Consider the following 21,117-nt stretch of genomic DNA (forward strand, 5'->3'; position numbering starts at 1 on the left):
GGGAATGCAACTGCGCAGCGATATCCGCACGCTATTTCTGCTGAAAGAGAGAGGATACGAAGTACAAAGTTACCGTCGATATCGACGCGTTTTGCTCACGGATTGCGAAGGTCGGAAGAGCGCGACCATGTGTATACGACGCGATTGCTTTTTCAAATTTCCGATAATCATTATTTACCGGATGCCATGGTCAGAGATTCACGCGTGTAAGTGCCGAACATCACAACTTCCATTCGTGAACTGTTTAATAACAGCTATCAGTGCGGCTATTTCAAATGAAGCGTTCTACGTAATTTCCTTAATTACTTAACTTCAGATTATATATTTCTCCTTCTTATATTTTTTAATATATTACCGCTTCAAAATCAATTTTGATATATTTTATTCTGTAAAGGTTAATTTTAGATTTAATGTACAATAGCTTTTCATATCTTAAAACTCAAGATTTTCAATATAACAAGTCGGAAATTGCTCCTACCTACGTATCATGAAATCGTGTATTGACAGTTTTTCATTGAAAACGATATATTTTAATTTATTATACAATGATACAAAAATAAAATTGAACTATATAACGTGTGTATTTTTAAGACTCAAAAGAATTATTTACATTTGTTGCTAAATATTAAATTAAATTATTTACAATTCGAGAAAAAATTTGTATACTAATTATACTTTAACCGATATTTGTTTCACACACAAACACGACTTTCATACGACATTATGTTATTTTAAAACAGTTAATCGGAATATTGTGTGTGATATTTAAAGAATATACTTCTTTTTAAATAAAAGCTTTTGCTTGTCCTTTTTTTATACTGATAGCAATACAAAGTAACGATACTTTATCCGATATCGTAACTTTAACACGTGAACTTTCGCTTACCTTTTAGCGCTCCGTTTAATTCGCAGACATGTGCCCAACGTCACGCAGAAAGGATTTGCAAGTATTTAATCGGCGGAATCGGTCACATGTGTAATGTATAGACGTTCGTGTATTTTATTAAAACATTATTGCTATACCCAGTGCATCAATATACACCGAGCGAGCAAACACACGGGACTATAAAGCAAACAATTCGGTACATTTCAAAGCTAGTAGAAAAACATTGTAAAGTAAAAACATTGAAGAAAAAACACAAAATTATATTTTAAAAATTATGGAATGCTATTATTGCAATTAATTATTTTTAAGAATGCTTTAGCTTTTTAGATATTTTGTCGGGTTATTTATTGTGTGCAAATTATTATATTTATTAATTTAGCATTCAAGTAACTTGTTTTTGCATTTAAAATGTATAAAAAATTGATTTCTATTTATTTTTATTAAAAAACTATTTTGTGATCTAAAATTGAAAATTTTTAATTAAAAATATACCATGAATTGATATATTAAACAAATAGATTTTTAAGTTTGCGAATAAATAAACAATATTTTTATCATAATTTTAAGCGAATTTTTATTTAATTAAATTTTTAGTTAAATTATATTTATTATTAGAAATTAAACATTGACCTAAATCAGTTTTATTGTGGATTTGTGGATTGGTCATTGTCCAGATATAATTCAAAGACGTGTTTAATCAATTTTTGGTAAAGAAAATTAATTATAAAAATGATCGTAAAAAATAGAAATAAATAGAATCTGTCAAAACTTGAATTTTCTAGGATAGATAAACGGGAAATAGATTGCTTATACAAGAAGTCTACAGAAATATTGAGTCTAAAATCTACTTTATCGCTTAAACGCGACTAACATATTTTTAAACGATACATATGCGAAAATACATCTATAGTTTTTTTTATAATCGCGTAAGTAAGAGAAAAAGAGATTTATCAGAATCATTTCCTCTGTTCTCAATAAACAGGAACAGTAATGGCGCAAGAAATGTTGGCCATCGGTAATATCAAATTTACTAATCTCATTGCTATCGTCAATCTTTCCGCCTGACAAGGATTCGTTGAGAAGTAATCACTTATTCGCAGAAACTGATATCGTCTACCACATCGGAATTAATTTATTGCGTAATGTGTCATGCACATTAATAAGTTGCTAATATCGTTCATATCATGAGCTCGCGTCCAATAAGCTCTCGTTACTTGGTATGATATGAAGATACATGACTCCCATATCTACTGTGTTTTGTAGCATTAGGTCATCGCATGCCCTGATTAATGTTATGAATTAATGTTACGGATTGTTTATGAACGTTAATACAACACGCAGACAATTAAATAATGCTGATTATTTACAATGCATTTTGAGAATAATGCTGATTATTTACAATGCATCATATAACATTAATTTTTTCTTAGTAAAAATTTACGTGACTATCATGTGTTGTATATGTTTAATATATTAAAATATATGTAATTTGGTATATTAGATTTTGTTATTAATTTAATATAGTCGATTAATTGATTGAAAACTAATTGTTTTTTAAGAAAAATGGAACATAATATAAAAACTTTTATGTATTTTAAATTTTAATTATTAATTTTATTTATATTAATTTATATTAATTCGAGAGAAAAAGTTGCTATTCCCATTTGATTAAATTTCCACTAAATAGAAGTTTATTATTTTTTTCTTAACAATATAAACGCGAGATCAGACAAGCGATATAGTCATTCGATTGTAAAATATTATTATGTCTAGAAATATAAGTACTTGTTTACTTTACTGTGTTTAATTTACAGTGTAATCTTTACGAACATATCACAAGATCATTTATGTACCTATATATCTGATAGACTCTCGTTTTCCGTGGGTGGCCGTTGAACTCGATACAGGTTCTACGAACTGAAGCGTATCTACGGAGAAATCTATGTACTTCAAAGCGCGGAGGGAGGTACACATGTAAAATGTATGCGTTAACCATTTATATACGAGAAAATGTGTGTACGCTTGCTCCATGAGATATTCATCTGTGCCTGCATCTTTAAGAACATCCCACACTTCTACGTGACATAGTTATACGATAGAATATCAATAAAACCGGAATCGCGAGATGTTGCGTTGCTAAAGCTTATACATGTAAGCTAGCAAAAGCGCATTTACGTGCCTTCCATGATATTATGACATGGATATTATGACATGTGTGTGATGGCAATATGACCGTGTTAGTTACAATGGCAGGGCATTGTTGCCGGCATTCAATCTCTGCATGGACATGTGTCATGAAAGCGCGTGTCCGCAAATATGACATAATGTGAAATTGGTCTTAATATCGAGCTACAGTAGAATTTATTGCTCGCTCGAGCATACGCGTTCATATAAACAGGACGGTGTGTAAGGCCATTCACATATGTATCTTTGCATGAATCTTTATACAGCAAAATGTCATATGTATATGGTCACATAAAAAAACCAAAGAGATTACATGGAAAATGTTTAAGTTTAATCATAGTTCTAACAAAAACTTTAAAAACTTTTTTTAATTAATAACTTATCGATTAAAGAATTTCATTACACGTTAATGATCTAATTAACAAGGATGTCTTTTTGTCTTGCGTTGCTTCACTTTGTATGACTATTAATATCTTAAACTCTTGGGATCAATACCTCGAATTAGGATTGTTATATATTTAGGCATAGAATGATTATAACTATCTGCAGGTCGCAAAATAATATTTCTTATTCCAATGTTAATTGCGGAAGGCCTTTACATTATGATTACTACGAGAAAAGTTTAGTAATTAAGTTTAAGCATTTAACGAACGAGATTGTACATGAACTAAGTATATGTATATCGCAGAGTAGTGTTCCATGGTAAGCTAAGCCACGTGTGTCTACTGTCCCGTGTTTCAGGGGCAAAGGACTCTGACTCTTATTTTGCCCAGATATCGTCTCCCTTGCTCTCATGCTACGACAGTATACGGTATCCGAAGATATCTATAAAGTCCTCTTGAAACATGATTACGCTTCCAAGAAGGAACACGCGTCAAAGATTAAAAAAATAGTTCGCGTAGCACACCGGTACTGTCGTACCGTTTGTGCAAACATATTAGGACATTGAATGTTACACACGTCACTATTTCGTATCATGAAGAATTTAAAATGGCAACATTAGTTTTCTGATGAAAGTAATTTCCCGGACTTAAACGAGTTTTTAACGATATAAATTACTCGGTATCGCCACTGTCTTGTTTAAAGCACCGTCATTGTCGTTAATATTCGAAATGTTAAAAATTTTAAGCTCGCTGATAGCACAATTAGGTTTTTTTCGCGGAGAATCGTGAATTTTACAGTGTTTACGGTATCAGTGTTTGGTACTATCGTCGCGTTCTTTAAATGTCACAGTATTAGCGTTGAAAATTTGAAGTGTCAAAGTTTAGACAGCAAATGGCGTAGAGGTAAAAATGTAGATAGAAGGAAGTAGACGAGCGCGAAACCAAATTGGAGAGCGTCGTTAACCGCCATCGAATCGAGAAAAAGAGTTAGAGAAAGAGAGAAGAGTCGGTAGCAACGGGTGGTCGCGCGTGTGCATCGAGACGAGCGAGTTTCGTCGTCTCTGATGATCAACGACGTGTCGAACGTGTTCCCCGACCGGGAAAACAACAATCCGCGACCGGGAAAGTAGGGTTACCCCTCGTACACCTGCGTCCCACGCACTCCTCGTAAAATTCCCTGTGTAACGTCGTGGTTCAATCCTCGCGACAATTCCCGAAAATCAGCCCACCGGGGATGAACAAAAGAAGTCTGGCGTCTAGACGACTGGAATATTATGATGTGAAGCGATGAGGGGAGTTTCGTTATTGTCTTTCTTCTTCTCCCCCTTTCTTCTGGCGTTTTTCGATATTTGCATTTTCGTCATGCAAAATTCGGCGGTTTAATTAGAGCTCTTTTAATATTTTGTTCTAGTATTATATAATAAAATATGAGGACATGATATTACGAATTTAATTATGATAAAAATTCAAATTAATTAGTGATGTTTTCTAAAAAAAATTATTACACATTCTTACAAAGTGTTACTTTTTTTTAATCATCTTAAATATTAAATTTTTTAATTAAGGAAAACAAATTTTAAATAATAGAAGAGAAAGCAGAGATATAGAAATATGAATATAAAATAAGATAAAAGTTTTGAATTACATATACACGCGCGCGCATAATTTGCAAAAAAATATTTGTACAAATAGTATTAACCTTTAAACCTCCACATCCCAAAAAATTACACTAACCACAATGTCGGTCTGACAGACCGCTATTATGCTCTCGCTAATTTTATAAGTTACGTATATAATAAAAATGTATGTTTTCTTAATATTTGTGATGGGGAAAAAGAAAATGTTTTATTGCGAGGGTTAACAAAAAAATCTTGTATATAATAGAAATAAAATATATTTAAATGGTGACAAATAAGAAAATGGTTGACAAGTAACGTTTCAATAGCGGTCTGTGAGACCGATATAGTGGTTTAAAGGTTAAAAATGAAAAATATATGATTCTTTTTACGAGATATTTTTGAGACTGAAAGCTGTCTGAAACGTCGGATAGAATGTAAGCGCTTCGTATGTTTGGTCTGGATTCTAAATGTCTAGAATTGAGTGCGTTGCACGTATATGTTACCTCTGGCCGTCTTATCAGCGCCGTCGTATACTGCGTATGCAGCAGAACTTAGTGATAGTAATGCAATATCAACGACCTGATATATTAATGCGAACCTACCTGACACCAGTTTCTAGATATAATCACTTACCCGTCATTCATCTCTCTGAGAAACTCGAAACAAAGATTTTCAAGAGTCAGATAGATTCACAAAGCTTCACTTAACTACATTACGTTTATAAACGTAACATTTTCTCTACAACCAATTTACAAAGCTGTTCGGTTCTGAGAGAGAATTTTCGTTCCTATAGTATTTCAAGTTACAGTAACGCTTCTTATAATAATCGAATATTTTTTTAACTGATTTTTCATTAATTCGGCGAGTCGTAGTTCGGAAAATAATGTGAAAATATTTTTTCTTTTCCTTTTTTTCTCTCTTTCTATTCCGAATATCATATAAATTAATTTTATCATTTAAATTAATTTTAATTTTTTTTATTAGGGGAAATAGTAAAATTAATCTTATAGTAGTTTTTTTTCGCTGTATTTTAATCTTAAGTAAACAGTTTTTATTGCATACTTTAAAGTTATACGTGAGAGTAATGCATGACATACCAATGAAAATTTTCTTAATATTAAAATACAGTGAAAAAAGTGCTCCGAGGTAATTTCATTATCCCGCTTGTTTAATTAAGTACAATGGGAATAGAGAAATATTTTATAGCATCTTTATTCTCTTTATTCATAAATACAAATTAAGTTTAATTTTACACAAGAGAAAATGCTGTTGTTATCTGTTATCCTTTCAAGATGAATAATATAACGTTGATTGCATGCTTCAATAAACATGTAAAATTGCTTTTATTTAATCAAAAATATGATCAAAATTTGCTGGGGCTATTTATGTAAAACAACTAATTATTCTTATTCTAATCTATTTATAAAAGTAATTGTTTTTATTTCGATATTTATTACATACACTTCTCTTTAAAATGAATTTTTTACATATCACAAATGGAAGCTAAATTTTCTTGAAAAAAAAAAAGTTCCCACAAAAGCCAAACTTTCAATTCTCTGCAAATATCAAACATTTCGAAATTTCGATATGATAAAGTCCATCAACCCAACAGAATTATTACAGCATTGCTGATGTTGAAAACGCGGATCTTTCGCGTGCGGTGCGCTCCGGGATCACGTACACACTATAATCTGCAGTTGTAATGGAGAGTTGCGTGACCATGAACAAAGACCACCCTTGATCCTGGGCAGTGCCGCGCGATTGTCACGAATTAACGCTGTTATCCGTGCACGCGAGACGTGCGATCGTTCTATGCACGACGTGGTTTATCCGCGGTCTGAATCGTTTTGATTTTACCGGTTCGCCGAATGTCGGTCAATTCGGCGCTGCGACAAATCGCAAATTCGATTCGCGTTCACGCTCGCGCGCGTCCGCAGAGCAACGAAGCGCGATCGACGATAAATTCTGCCTGTCACGTAGAACTAGCGGATCTATAAAGTTCATTTTGGGCGTGAGATTATATTCAAGGTGAAAGTTGTAGCTCGAATCTGGCGAGTTTTCAATTTCAACATCCGTTTGATTTGTCATTTATTTCGATAGTAAAATAAATCGAATTTCACAACTTGTTAAAATATATACAGTGAACTTGTAGTGTACTTAATTTTTATTTATTCTGCAAAGCGAATAAAATTATAGGTGAATAATCGATTAAAACTTGACGATATTTATTTTTAACTAAAATTAAAACATATTCTAAGTAATAGAAGAAAAATTAAAGAAATGGTAAAAAAATGAATTTAAGTACAAAGTAAAGGATATCATCAATTCGTGATTTATTTTAATTAAAATTAGGACATGTTCTAAAAAATAAAATAGAAAATAAAAATTTGGAAATGAATATAGATATAGAATGAGATAAAGGATATTATCAATTAATTAATATGAAATTAATAAATATAGTTATAGTAAATATTATTTCTTTTATTGCAGGATTACTGCGCATTTTTGTCGTATCTCTAACTTTAAAATAAGCTTTAAAGCTTTATTTTACATATTTAAAATGTTTAACTAGTTCTAAAATTAGACCAATGCAATTTTCAAAACAAACATATTTGAATAACATTTAAAATTTAAATGACATTAGAATCGTCAATATTTGCTTAATATATTCTTGATAAACAATGTATTATAATATGATTATGACTAAAGATATCTTAATATTACATAATCAATCATCGAAACTTATGCTCTTCTTCTGATATTATGTAACGAATCTACCATATTGAATCAGTTTCAGACTATACGCATCATAATCGATTAGTTATATATTCGACTGATGACGATGTACCACTTATCGTTTTCACATTGACTTCTTGAAGTAGAATTTATAACTAGAATACTATTCGCTCTCTTACATGCTTGAAGAGAGAGGGGGGAGGGAGGGAGAGAGAGAATCACAGTTTTTACTCATGCTACTCTTTTACAGTGCTAATCCAAATGCATCACATGTATGAAAAAAAAATCATTGGGAATGCATCAGATGAATGTTTAAGAGTGTATGCTCAAATAAGTATTTTGTAATTGAACTTTGCTTTATTTGCTTTAATAGCAAACGTTTAAATATAGAAATTCTAGTTGATTCTGCGCGATTTATTCATCGAAAAACACAGAGTTGCGCTAACGAAAGGCAACTTTGCATTATAATAAAAAAAATGATAAAATTATTAAATCTAGGGTACAGCGGGGTAATTTGAATAGTGGGATAATTTGGATAACAGTAAACAACAGTAAACAGACATTGATCTAATGAAATGTATCTTAAAATCTTTTATTTTTCTGAAATTCTTGCAAATGTTTACTGTTATTCAAATTACCCCACTATTCAAATTACACCGCTACATCCTATAACAAACTTTTTTTCAAATTTACATTTTAAATTAATTAAAAAACATTTTTTTTGTTATGGTATAAAATATCTTACATTAATTCAGTGGCCACTTTAACGTTTATAAAGTCTTCGTGCAAAATGTAAAAAGAAGATTGAGTTTATACGATAAATTGAGTTAGTTGTTCTCATAACTCTCATAACTCAGTCTCTATGAAATGTAATTATTTGTAAAGGTTGAGTTATTGCATTTCGCGCGCTTACACGATCTTATCAATAATATAGCAGTTCTAAACTAACAAAGTATCTTCTTGATGTGCAGAAAAGCTCTGAAAAATGAAGGATGACGTGGACGAGGATGACTCCGGCGCGTCCTCTTCGGGTAGCGCGTCCGTGCCTGAAAGCACCATTTCATATGGGTAAGTCAAAATTTTCATACTTTAGATTGATGCATGCGAACGTAATTAAAAGAATGTAAAAGAATTTCTTCTACGTTATATGAAGTGATATGATTAAGGTGATACTTGTCAAATGTATTAAAATTTATTTTTCTGTTATAAAACTTATTATTATTACATAAATCAGATATGAATCGTTTTTATTGACTATTAATCGCCGAAATTATATCTATCGCAAATATTAACTTACATGAGCATAATTGGGCTACAGTAATTTACGTTTTGGAAATGTTGGAAATGAATTTGTTTACTGATATGTTCTTCAAACATGAATATATATAATTTACGATGTTATTCGCTAAATTTGCACGAGAAGAAAAATTGATAAAAATTAGACAAATTATCATGATTGATTAAATTTAAAAATGAAGATTATATGTCAAACTTTAAATTAGCCTATTCACTGTTAGTTTATTCAAGAAAAAACATAGAGCTCGTTCCTTAGTAAATCGACGATTACTTGATATTGCTTGAAACATTCCTCGTATGAGCGTTTTGATGTGAGAATATGAAGAGCTATTGTGTTTCACTGATAAAGTTACGTTACAAAAGTAGAGTTTACTATTAATTCAATTATAGCTACTTACGAATATAATCTCCCTGGATGATCGCTGCTCTTCGGTTAATTAATCAGCCGTAAGTGCGGTGCATTACTGCACTTCCATCTAATCGGTATCATCAACTTGTTGATATCACAGCATCGTTGATTAAAAAGGGTTTCGTTCTTTGAATTGTTGAACGGATCGTATCAAAGCTTTTACATCTATTATTTAAACATAGCTTTAAAACCGACGAAAAATTTCATTTTATTATCTACTTTTTCTTCTTTTTCTTTCACGGAAATATCGCGCAAATTACAAATCTCTTGAAATATTGTACAATTATTTTATGTAGTTATTACTTTCGCAATTGAAGTGCTCAGAAATATAATGTTAAAATTGTGTGCACTCCAATACAATTAATTTTTTTATTCAAGAGTTACATAATAATAATAGTACTAAAACTTTATCTTGATTTCAGAAATATCTAATTATCGTTCGATTTATTAATATTGCTCGGAAAATATTTATGTATAATACATATAATTGAATAATTTAAGTATGAAAAACCCATATATTTTTATTATTAAATTACAACATAACGTTATGAGAAAATTTAAATATTTCAGTGAATCATATTTAATGCCTAACAATCATGATAATATTTCCTAATTGTATCTAGAATGATATACTCAAAAGAATATACGAACACATATAATGGACAAGTTGGTTATTTTTGTGACGTTTTACTATACAATCCGTATATAAAATTGCGCGAAATACATTGAAATTGCGTGCTATATTTTATTTGTAGACATTGCTGATAAGAAAGTAACTCAATATCTTGCGCGCGCGATCTTCGACCGCAATAAAAGGGTTATAAATGAATATTTACTTTGAGTAATAAAAAAAGGAACGAAATCGGGCAATGCCACGAAGATACAAATTATTGATGTTCGCAGTAACAAATATAAATATATGTAATGTCACGTGTAATAAAATCTTATCGGATATTACGACGTGCGCGTGGTTACCGTGATTACTGTTTCGAGGATCACATTTACGAATTTTATTTGCCTGTCAATCCGTTTGAAACACGAAGCGTATGCAGTTGAAAAAAAATCACGAATATCAGGTCGTCGCATTGGGTAGATCGGTTATCCGGTAATTCAATGCTTTTGTTATATCGTATGGAGCGAAAATTATTATCGATATTCTCCTGCATTGGTGGAAAATTTAGCAAACTACGCAGTCTGTTTTTTGAACATCGACCTTCGCATTCTCTGCGACATCAGTTTAGATGGCTCGAAAAAAAAAACTTGAGTTTCCTTCAGTACTTCTTATTCACGTTTTATACATCATAAAAGTCACATAAAATCCCGGTAACACTTTATCGTTCGAAAGATCGGAGTTCTATGATTGAAAACAATTTCTTCTAATAATAAATTAATTTGCTTGTGAGAAGCAGAGAATAAAAATAAACTTGCATTATGTTTAATTGCATTAGTACAGTATAGAAAATATACTTATCTTATATGAACAGGGATATATGAGAATCTCGCATTATGTGATTATGAATCATTTAATTAACGATAAAATACAATTTTATTAATTATTTACGCAGTTAATTACACATTCAACTATATAATCTGTATAATTAAGAATAATATTAAAGAATAATATTATATCTAGTATTATAAAGTCATACACGTTGGTATTCTTATATTTATACTTATTTAAAATACATATGTAGACTGAAAAAAATTATTGATTTATTGTGAGCGTTGCTTAAAAAGCACATTGCGCGAACTCGTATGAATTCGTATGATCGAAAGAGAAAGGAAGAACGAATATATCGAGGGATGGAGGGAGGGGACTTCGTTTTATATACGCGCTTCAAAACTCCTTTCTTATCGCTGACCTGTCGGTGTGAGCGTTGCCTAATAATGTATCGTTATCACGCCAGGCGTACGAATAGACGAGCGGCGGGAGAAGACGAGGGGAACGATTGGTCGTCTCCGCGTGGGGGGAAAGCGCTGATTGGTTACCGGGAGTGGGGGTTGCGTTCGTCGGAGCAGTTCACGTCCGACTGCCGTGAGTTGCGGTCTCGCCGGTACACTCTGTCTCTCTTGCACTCTTCTTTTCGTGTCTCTTCCATCCCAGTATTCCCGGTCTTGGGTAGGGCCGTGTGACGTTCACTGACTGACAGTTTCGCGGATACTCGTGCGTAAGGTGGCATGATGTCGTCGTGTCGACGAGTCAGCGGCGCGTCGTAATTTTTTTTTTTTTTACGTGGAAAAACGCGCGATTTTCCGCGCGCAAACGCGAGCGCGTGCGTGGCTGTGTCTTTTGCTTGCGACGTTGCGACCGGCAAGTAGTAAACAGGTGACGCCGACGAGCGGAGCGGAACGGCGGCGTCGCGCCGGTAGCGATTGACCTTTTAAAACGCATATAGTGCGTCGCGTGCAAATTGCGCGAAATAGCAGCGGCCGCTGATCGCGACGGTGTTTGAAATAAATCACTGCTCCGCACTACGGAGCAGTGGACACCATTCGGTATACTGTGTCAAGGCCACCGGCGGCGAGTTCGCGCCTCGTGTCACTACGTAGCGCATTTCTCTCTGCGCAATACCGGAGGAAGGACAGAGGAGAGAAAGAGAGAGATATTGTAAAGGAAAAAAGAGAAATCCGCGTATGCGATACCCTGCATCGCCGCGATCATCGAGAAACTCGCGGCTTTGCAATTGCGTTCCTCAAGATTTGCTTCTAATCTAAAAGACGGTGTCAAGGCCGGTGTCAATTTCCGGCGAACGTTTCACGAGCGGCAGCGTAGCCCCTCGATTGCGACAACAATCGCGCGCGCCCGTGCGCACGCGCGCATTTGTCAAACTGTCATCAACAGACTTCGATGGGATTCATAAAAATCGCATGAAGATGCCCGTGACAATCTGGTCTCGGCTTTGCGAGAGTTTCAGTGAAACGTTACTTGTGCGCGAAATCTATAGGGAATAGAGTTTGTGTGAAAGAACGCTATACGCTCGCGCGGTCGATGTTTGTCGATAGCGCGAAAACACGGAACGATATATCGTAACTGTGGGAGTAGTCCCGCGGGAACGACGAAACGTTCAGTGCCGGCACGTTTCATCGATCGATCGATCAAGCGCGACAAACTTCGCGCGCAACATTTTACCAGATAGTGGCAAGGCCAGAGGATTATCACCGCGCGAATAAGCTATCGAGCAACCGCGATTAATCGCCGGCTAACCGGCTAATTTTAATTCGACCGGCAAACAAGCCGAGCCGTCGCCGTCCAGCGATAAGGCGCCGGATAGACATCGCTACTGACGACGCGTCTCCGGACGATGCTGCCGTTCTCCAATATGGCGTGTGCGACGCCTACAGGGACACCTGCTGCGAACTACGGCCTATGTTTACCGGTGCAAACGAGTGATTATTGAGTAAACCGTGGATAAGGACAAGTCGCAGTATTGACAGTCGTCGTTACCTTCGTGGCGTAAAAATTGTGAGACAATATCGGCGGGAATATATTGAGAACGTGAATTATAAAAAATTTGCGATTTATAATGACCAACAACGACGGGCAGACGTACTTTGTACGCGCGGACGGATGAGGGAACTCTCTTTCGAAGACGTTATATTTACTTATCGATAAATGCACCTCGAAGTGTACGGCATGTGGCAGCAGCAACAGCAGCATCAGCAAGCGTATTTGAGGGGTTTACCCCCGCAACATCCGCAGCAACAGACTCTCCATCCAGGGATCATCGGCACGGATAACCACACGCCGCATCAGCCGCATCAGCAACATCATCATCAGCATCATCGCGCTACCATTATGGATTTGCCGGTACCAAGGTCAGTCTCGTTGTCTTATTACGAGATAAAGTCGGGTGAATCAAGGCGAACGGATATGCGGATAGAGGTCGCGCGTCCGAGTTGCACTCGGATTTTGAATCGAGCGTGTCACAAACTTTTATCAATCCTCAAAAAAACGTTGCGAAGAGAGTTCTCTCATATCTAATGTGATTTTTGTTATTTTGATAAATGTAACATACAAGTAGTATCTTCTCATTTTTAATTTAATTAAGATTTCAGTATTTTTCGAACAGGCATTAAATTTTTTTAACAAACGATACAATTTTATTGGTATTTTACCTTTAGCCTTACCGTGCGTACACATAACGAATGATAATGAAGTGTATATCAATCCCACTTATTCTCCATATGAATCGCATCCAAATGAAGAATATTTCAGAATCTCGAATCGTTAATTTAATGAAATTAACTTATTTGATCAATTTAGAAGTAGCCTTTTCACCTTGAGAATCATTTATTGCAACTATTCTAATATCTGAAAATCTGAATATATAAAATGTCTTGACCTTTTTCGAACAGTTTGACAAATGTGTTTTTATTCTTTCAAATTGAATATCGAAGAATAATGAAAATTACATACATATATATTTTTTATTTTGCTATATATAATATAAGCAATAATTCCTTAATATTAATATTCTTTAACACATTAAATTTATGAGATTTAAATAACATTTTTTAATAGAAGGGAAAGCTTAGTCATATATTTTATATTTAATTACAAACTTACATATATATAATTTTATTATATACTTATATTTTATTATGAAACAACTAAGTGTAATAATTAATAACAGCAACAATTATCTCGATTTAAAATGTTACAAAAAAGAAGCCAATAGCAAAATTACACAAAATTTAGAATATAGAAAAATTTAGAATAGAAGAATTATTATGAAATTTGATGTACATATGTGTATAAATCACGCGCATTTACCTGCAAATTTAAAAATAAAAAAATATTAACGATATTTATACATACAATATACATATGTATAGAAAGAGATTGGGATAGATATAAAATATTGTATATGTATAATTTTATTTCTTTATTGTTTACATATTGCATTCAATCCGATATAACATATCAGCATTTGCGATTTGTGTATTTTAATAGCACATAAGGCCTTGGCTTTTGCTCTATCGAAGTTTACATATATATATATATATATATATATATATATATATATGTATTCGGAGTATCGTCGCTGCGCAAGAACACTTTACTCACTCGTGAATAAATTTATTCATGAATGCATAGTTGTCTTTCTCTAGCAACTATTTCAATGATGATTTATTCTCACCATGAACGCGACAAATCGGGCACCATGTCTCACAATCAGTTTTTTTTTAATTTTGCTATATTTCAAGTACTATTTATTTGCCTCTCGTCTTTTCTCAAAGTCAAAAATTTTTACCGCGGCATTTCCAAACCTGGTCATGTTTTCATTCAAAACGTTACTGCAATCAGTGCTTCTGTCTTTCACTCTACGTGTCAACGCATATATTTATGGTCCGATGAAATCTGACATCTAAAAACCTGCGTGAATAATTTAGTAAAAGAATACAAGTTTTTATTGCTTTTTTAATTTTATATGTACACTATCTCTTTTCTATTTTTTTGCGAACGCAAAAAATAATTTAATACAAAGTAAAGTTGAAATATCTATAAAGTGTAAATCAATATTCTAACTTCATTATTTATTATTTATTATTTGAGCAATATTATCACATAGGTACGTTACACAATGAGAGTTAATTACGATTTTGTCATAAAATATCTATTGTATTGGTGATTAACTATGGTGATTCTATTTAAAATAGCTCTTGTCAGTAAAATTTGCATTTTATTAATTAAATTACGTTTGTGAATATACTAAAGAATTTATGACATGAGATAAAAAATGAATTAAAGCCGCTGTAGACAAGAATAAAATCAAAATTTATTTAAATTATTATAGCGAGTTAACTTCAATAGGAATCAGAAATATATTTTTATCCCTCAGTATTCAAGATAAAACGTATTATATTATGTACTGACGTTTTATATTATTTAAAAGCTTATAATTTAACCTATTATTACTGACAGTTTGACTTGTAAATATGACAAACATTATCGCGCTTAGCTATCTTCGGAACTGATAAGTCTGTGCACAAATAGCGTTGGAAGTATGAGAATTCACGTGTCACACGTGAAATAATGCTGACTACTGTAGAGATCGACGACTATTAAAAACAAAACTGCGTGATTAATGTACGAAAGTGAGAATTTTATTATTTTTGAGACAAACGTATTTTCCGGTTTTTTTAGTGGTCAAGTGCATTATAAATTTATCTTGCCAATTATGAAAAGAAATTTTAGAATTTCTATTGCAAAATATGATTATCACTATCGTAATTGCATTACTTTAAAAATTATCTATGTAAAAATGTGGATAAATGTATTCAGAACTAAAAATTGTATCGTTTTCGTTATTTTTCAAAACGTTTGTGAATACATTCTTTTGTTTCAGTTTTTAGATGTAACTTGTATTTATTTTCTAAAACTGAAAAAAAAGATTCAAAAAATTTGTTCTAATTTTTGAATTTTAGGCAACGTAACCGCCGTGCACTTATTTTTAAAAATTTCAAAATTTTAGTAAAAGAAAATTTATGTGTGAACTATACAATGTACAAATATTACAAATAATCACAAATTTTTACAATGTATTTTTTTTAATTTACTGTATACCTATTATACACAAATTTAGTTATCTACTCATTTGCATATTCGCAACATTTGTGTTTCATATTACCAGAAGAATTATTTAGGAAAAGTATTATATACAATATATTATATACAAAAAACAGATTTTTTAATCAGGAATTTAAAAAAAATGCATTTTTTTTACATTTTAATTGATCGAAGGTCGTAAATTAGATCAGAAGAGTGATGTACCATCGGCGATTGTATAAAATCGAGACTATCGATAAGTTTTTACATCATTGACAGCTATACAAGTATTCGTATTAAAGTATACCTCATGGAAGCTTAATGAGCGACTGTGTTTCGTTTCCGATCGAATTTTACGTCGAATGAAATGAGCGATTCATCGCATAAAAACAAACGCAACATGGTTCTGTGTGATTCCGAATCCACGGCTTGATTTACATTGGCGAATTAATTCAACTCGACGACCTTTATAAGGAACGATATAATAACGTTAATGATAGCCTGTCTCGTTTGCATGCTCTCGAGAGAAATCTCGCGATGAAGACCCAAAAGAGCAAAGGGTATATAGTCTTATATTAGTGTTCTATTTGACAATTATACCAGTATATATTGATGATTTATTGAATAATTGGTGTTCCACGAAAGGATCCAACTGGATAAAGAACTAATTAATTGAACAAGGAATTAATTAGAATTTATGAAAGGTAATAGCGAATAATTACGGAATTACATAATTCGTTTATTAACTATTGAAAATATGTGCTGTAGAAATCAGAAGAGAAAATTTTGTAATATATCTGTACGTCTCGAAGAATTCTGTAATTCTTAAATTTTGATTTATTATTATTAATTAATAAAAGACATATACTTTTTATATTAATTTAGTTTTGAATAAATAAATAAATGTATAGAGAAAACATTTCTCTTTGATAAACCTAACTTGTTAAAACTAATTAGTTTTCAGTAAATAAGTTAGAATATTATTATAATATAAAATAATATTCTTTGATTATTTAATACAAATCAAAATATCGACTGTATTAACTTTGACGAGATAATAAGTTCCTTGTCGCCTGCCCCTTTATTGGCTATCACTCAAACATTTTTCATATGTTTTTTTATAAGTTACAAAGTTAGCGAAGACAATACAGATAATTCGCATACTTATCTATAATTTATGTGACTGATCGCTATTCTTGACGTACATTGGTTGAGGATATTCAAGTCATACTTTGAGGCTCTTTGGTTTGCAAATCTGAGTCTCCTTACATTCGCGACGTCATTCCCGTATATGCTGAAAATAATTTCGATTGCAATGTTCATGTATGATCGCCTGTACCTTACTCGCTCACTTGCCCGTCCCACCTATCGATCCCGTGAAATCGATCTAATAAATATAAAACATTGCTGCATAATCCGTCGTTCGCTGCTTCGTATATACATATTAAATATTTTAATAAAATCTGTTATTGCAGCCCCTTCTTTCGTTTTTACAAAGTCGAATTGTACTTGGACTTTTCCATCAATTTCAACTCGACAAGTTTAATTATCGACCGGATAATTAAAAAACTTAAGTTGCCACAGTTAATGGGGTATTAACAACATTATCTATATATAATACTCTTCGCAATTATGCGAAAAAATAAAGACTCATCTATCTCTAAAGTTTTTCATAACCGAAAACTTTTAAGTGACACAAAATTATCTAATATTCGCACTCGATTGAATTCGATGCGGCTCTTTTAATGTATCGGGATTGGACATTCGGCCTTCGAGAATGTCGAGTATTAGCATATCTATACAATCTTTTTATCGCGTGCTTTTTGATAAACCGTAAACATAGACCTTTTCTGATATTTTGTAAGACACGATCCTTGAATACATTTAACTCGGAAGCTGACGATCCATTCTCGCTCTGTCCCTGGCAAGACTTGATGCAACCTCGCATATTCATTTTCTCGCTCGTTACGTAACGTCTGCACAAATGTAAGATGTATAAGCATCTGTTAGAAGCTTACTATCCACTTCAATTGTCATATATTACCAGCACACATCAAGCTCGAGAAATGCTATCTTTGCCGTTCCGTAATCGGATTAGACCGGAAAAAAAAAGAGAATATCTAGTATCTGTTCATCTAAAGAATACAAAAGATATTTGATGTTTCTAAGAAAGAAATATTTTTCTAAAGAGCTGAGAAAAACGTACAAAAGATTTCTCTTGTATAACGGTTAGTTTTTTGAACGTTTATTGTTTTGCTACTGGATAGAGGCTGTGTAATATTTAGAAACAAAGTGATTCTTTTTATATATATCAATACTCTGAAACGGGAACGTTTGATGTCGTATCCGTAAATCAAAAAGCGCAAGTCGAGACATTACGTGAGACAAACATCAAATATCTCTTTTATCTCTGTACTGCAGTTGGTCGTTCCCATTCTAAAATATCGATTTATATAACTGCCTCGAAAACACGAGTTTTATCAGATTGCTACGGTAAACAAGTAACGACATTAAGATATCTGGTTTACGTAGTTGCGGAATTTTGTAAATAGCCAGTAATGGCGAATTATTCATTTATTGTTATCTCCGGATTAGGCAAAATAAATTGTTATTTGACAGCGTGTTTAAATTTTTTTATTTATTATTTTTATTGTAGTATGCAAATGTATAAATATGTATTTTTGTAACAAAATTTTAAATAACAAATTTCGAATATGGACATGAGAAATGAGATCTCACAGATTCTTTGCTTATAACCTTTCTATGATTTAAATTGACAAGACATGTCTATGAACTGAAACAGCAATTTGGAGTGCCTCTCAAAGTACATATTTGCATATTACGAATGGAGAAAAAAGTATGTTTATGATCGGTGAAGGCTGGGGCGAAAGGGTTAATGGTTACTTCGGAATTAATTGAATAGCGCTCGGAGCATGGAGACCTTGAACGGTCGTCATGTTTGCCGGCCACCGCTCATTCGCAGTTCATTCATACTCGCCGGCAGTCATTGTCGGAACCTATTTGTACTATTTCCTAGGCCTCGGTCGGTTCGAGCTCGCCAAAATTGCCTGTAGATACGCGCAACCTTCAAACCATGGCCGTAGCTATGTTCAGAGGTGAAGGCTGAAGACAACCGTGAGCTTCTACGCGTTTAAAAAGGCGCGCTGTAGGTGTCAAATTCTTGCTAACTGCGAAGTAAAATAATCTCTTTCGTCCAGTTTCAGTATATCAGGCACCAATGTTACTTAATATAGATGATAAAAATGCTTATTTTTTAGCGTGAGAAATCTAAAAAGAAGTCTAAACATCAAGAATTAACAAAATCTTTTTAAATAATTTTTAACTGTCAAGATGTTTAATGTTTGAAAATAAGAATTGTAGCAAATAAAAATTTGTTAAGAAAAACTTTTTTTTTTTTTAAAAATCAAATAATATAATCGATAATTAAACTTAATATGTTTCTATTTTTTGTATTAACTGGTAGCTAGGTAATTAGATAATATAATTGAAAGTAATTTCTATGTAAAAATAGACGCTTTAGCAAAAAGATTATGTACTTATGTGTGTGTACAATACGTGTGTACAATATCATAACGTGATTACCTTTTTGTGCTTCTCCCTATCTCTTTATTGGGTGAAAAATTGGTTTTAATTTAATTAACTTAAAAATACTTAAAAATTGATTTTGTCAATTGTTTCGTTCAATGTCTGTCATCTTTCTGTCTTACTTGCGTTCGGCAGAAGAGGGTAATGCACGATCGGTTATGCAATTACGCATTATTTTCATGATACACGAGACCAATCGTCGCCTCCTGAATGGACTCTTAAGTATGAATTGATGTTCCGCGTTAAGCTACGCCGCTCACGTACCTCACATCGCGTTCGATCATCGCACACAAGTACATTTACTTCAAGGAAGAAGCTCATTTGTGTCCGCAAGCTCTCGCGATCAACACTCAAAAATTACAGCGAATATCTCTTGGTAGTTTAATCTCTTGTTGCCATGTTTTTTTACGTTGACACAAAAATGTTTTTAAATATATTTAGATTAAGAAAAAAAACAACTAATAATTCTTTATAATATAGGATTTAAGAAATTGGATATAATAAAATAAAATAAAAAATAATTATTTTGAAATAACACGTAATTTTCACGCTTTTCTACATTACGCGAAAACATAAACATATGTTCTTTTTTTATCTCAATCTGAAAAACATAATTATCACATAACCAAAGAAAATATTTCAGAGGTTAGTTTAATTAGTTCTTCCTTAATCTTTTTAATTTCGCGCTGCATTAAAGGATTAAAGGAACTTGCCTCGAGCGAGTTCTTATTCTGTATAGAAATGCACAGCGTATAAACCCTCTTTTCTTAAGTCTTTCATACTTTCTTCTAAGGCTAAAAAAGGATATACGATATTCCTGATCGATTTACTTTTTATTTTTTTTTTTTAATTTCAAACAAAAGTGATCGAAGAATTTTTATTTATTTCTTGTATTTATATGGAAAATGAATTTATCTCAATGTGTTTTAATTTTATTAATAAATAGAAAATTAATCGATATCATTTATTAAAACAACTTCTTTTATATTCTTAAATTTTATATAAATTGAGCTCGGAATTATATAACTGAAAGAATTTTTTGTACAATATATGTATATATATGCATATATCTAATAATAGAATATATGCATATATCTAACAATATATGCATATATCTAATAATAGAATAAAGAAATATTGTAAAATGGACTCACAAAAAGCTATCCGTTAAGATTTTCCTGATTTTAATTAGTTTAATCAATAGCAGATGAATATAGCTGCATGGAACAGTAATTCGTTTATTCGCGAACTATGTTCTCCCTTTTGCATCGAGTATTTTCCAACGTATGTTAATTTATTTAATTAATTACTTGCGGAACCTCGAGGGAACATAGAGACAAATTTCCGCCTCGCTCGTTCTATGATTGAATATAAATTTCATATCGTCGAGGATGGTTTAATAAACGTAACATTAATATTATGTTTTTGTATATTATATAGAATACTAT

General features: G+C 32.4%; 2 protein-coding genes across 5 annotated transcripts in view; one reads left to right on the plus strand and one right to left on the minus strand.

Moving 5' to 3' along the window:
• LOC105455983 (circadian locomoter output cycles protein kaput-like) overlaps positions 1 to 21,117 on the plus strand; it is an 82,797-nt gene that overhangs the window by 9,840 nt on the left and 51,840 nt on the right. For 2 of the 3 annotated variants that reach the window (XM_011699723.1, XM_011699724.1), the window contains exon 1: positions 10,032 to 13,329. In XM_011699723.1, coding sequence (XP_011698025.1) covers positions 13,127 to 13,329 — 203 coding nt within the window. In that variant the 5' untranslated portion in view covers positions 10,032 to 13,126. Of the gene's footprint in view, positions 1 to 8,779; positions 8,877 to 10,031; positions 13,330 to 21,117 lie in introns of those variants that run through there. The other variant, XM_011699725.1, reaches the window with a different exon arrangement.
• On the minus strand, positions 16,989 to 19,502 carry LOC105455982. 2 transcript variants are annotated; one of them, XM_011699722.1, is made up of 3 exons: positions 18,968 to 19,502; positions 17,909 to 18,039; positions 16,989 to 17,357 (listed from the first exon to the last, which is right to left on the minus strand). In XM_011699722.1, the coding sequence occupies exons 1-3, from the start codon at positions 19,018 to 19,020 to the stop codon at positions 17,329 to 17,331; spliced, it is 213 nt and encodes a 70-aa protein (XP_011698024.1). In that variant the 5' UTR covers positions 19,021 to 19,502; the 3' UTR covers positions 16,989 to 17,328. The 2 variants fall into 2 exon arrangements, with proteins under 2 accessions (XP_011698024.1, XP_011698023.1); XM_011699721.1 differs by having other exon boundaries at positions 16,989 to 18,039.

Source organism: Wasmannia auropunctata, unplaced genomic scaffold (genome assembly GCF_000956235.1).
Source record: "Wasmannia auropunctata unplaced genomic scaffold, wasmannia.A_1.0 LD335828.1, whole genome shotgun sequence".
NCBI classification, from domain to species: Eukaryota; Metazoa; Arthropoda; class Insecta; order Hymenoptera; family Formicidae; genus Wasmannia; species Wasmannia auropunctata.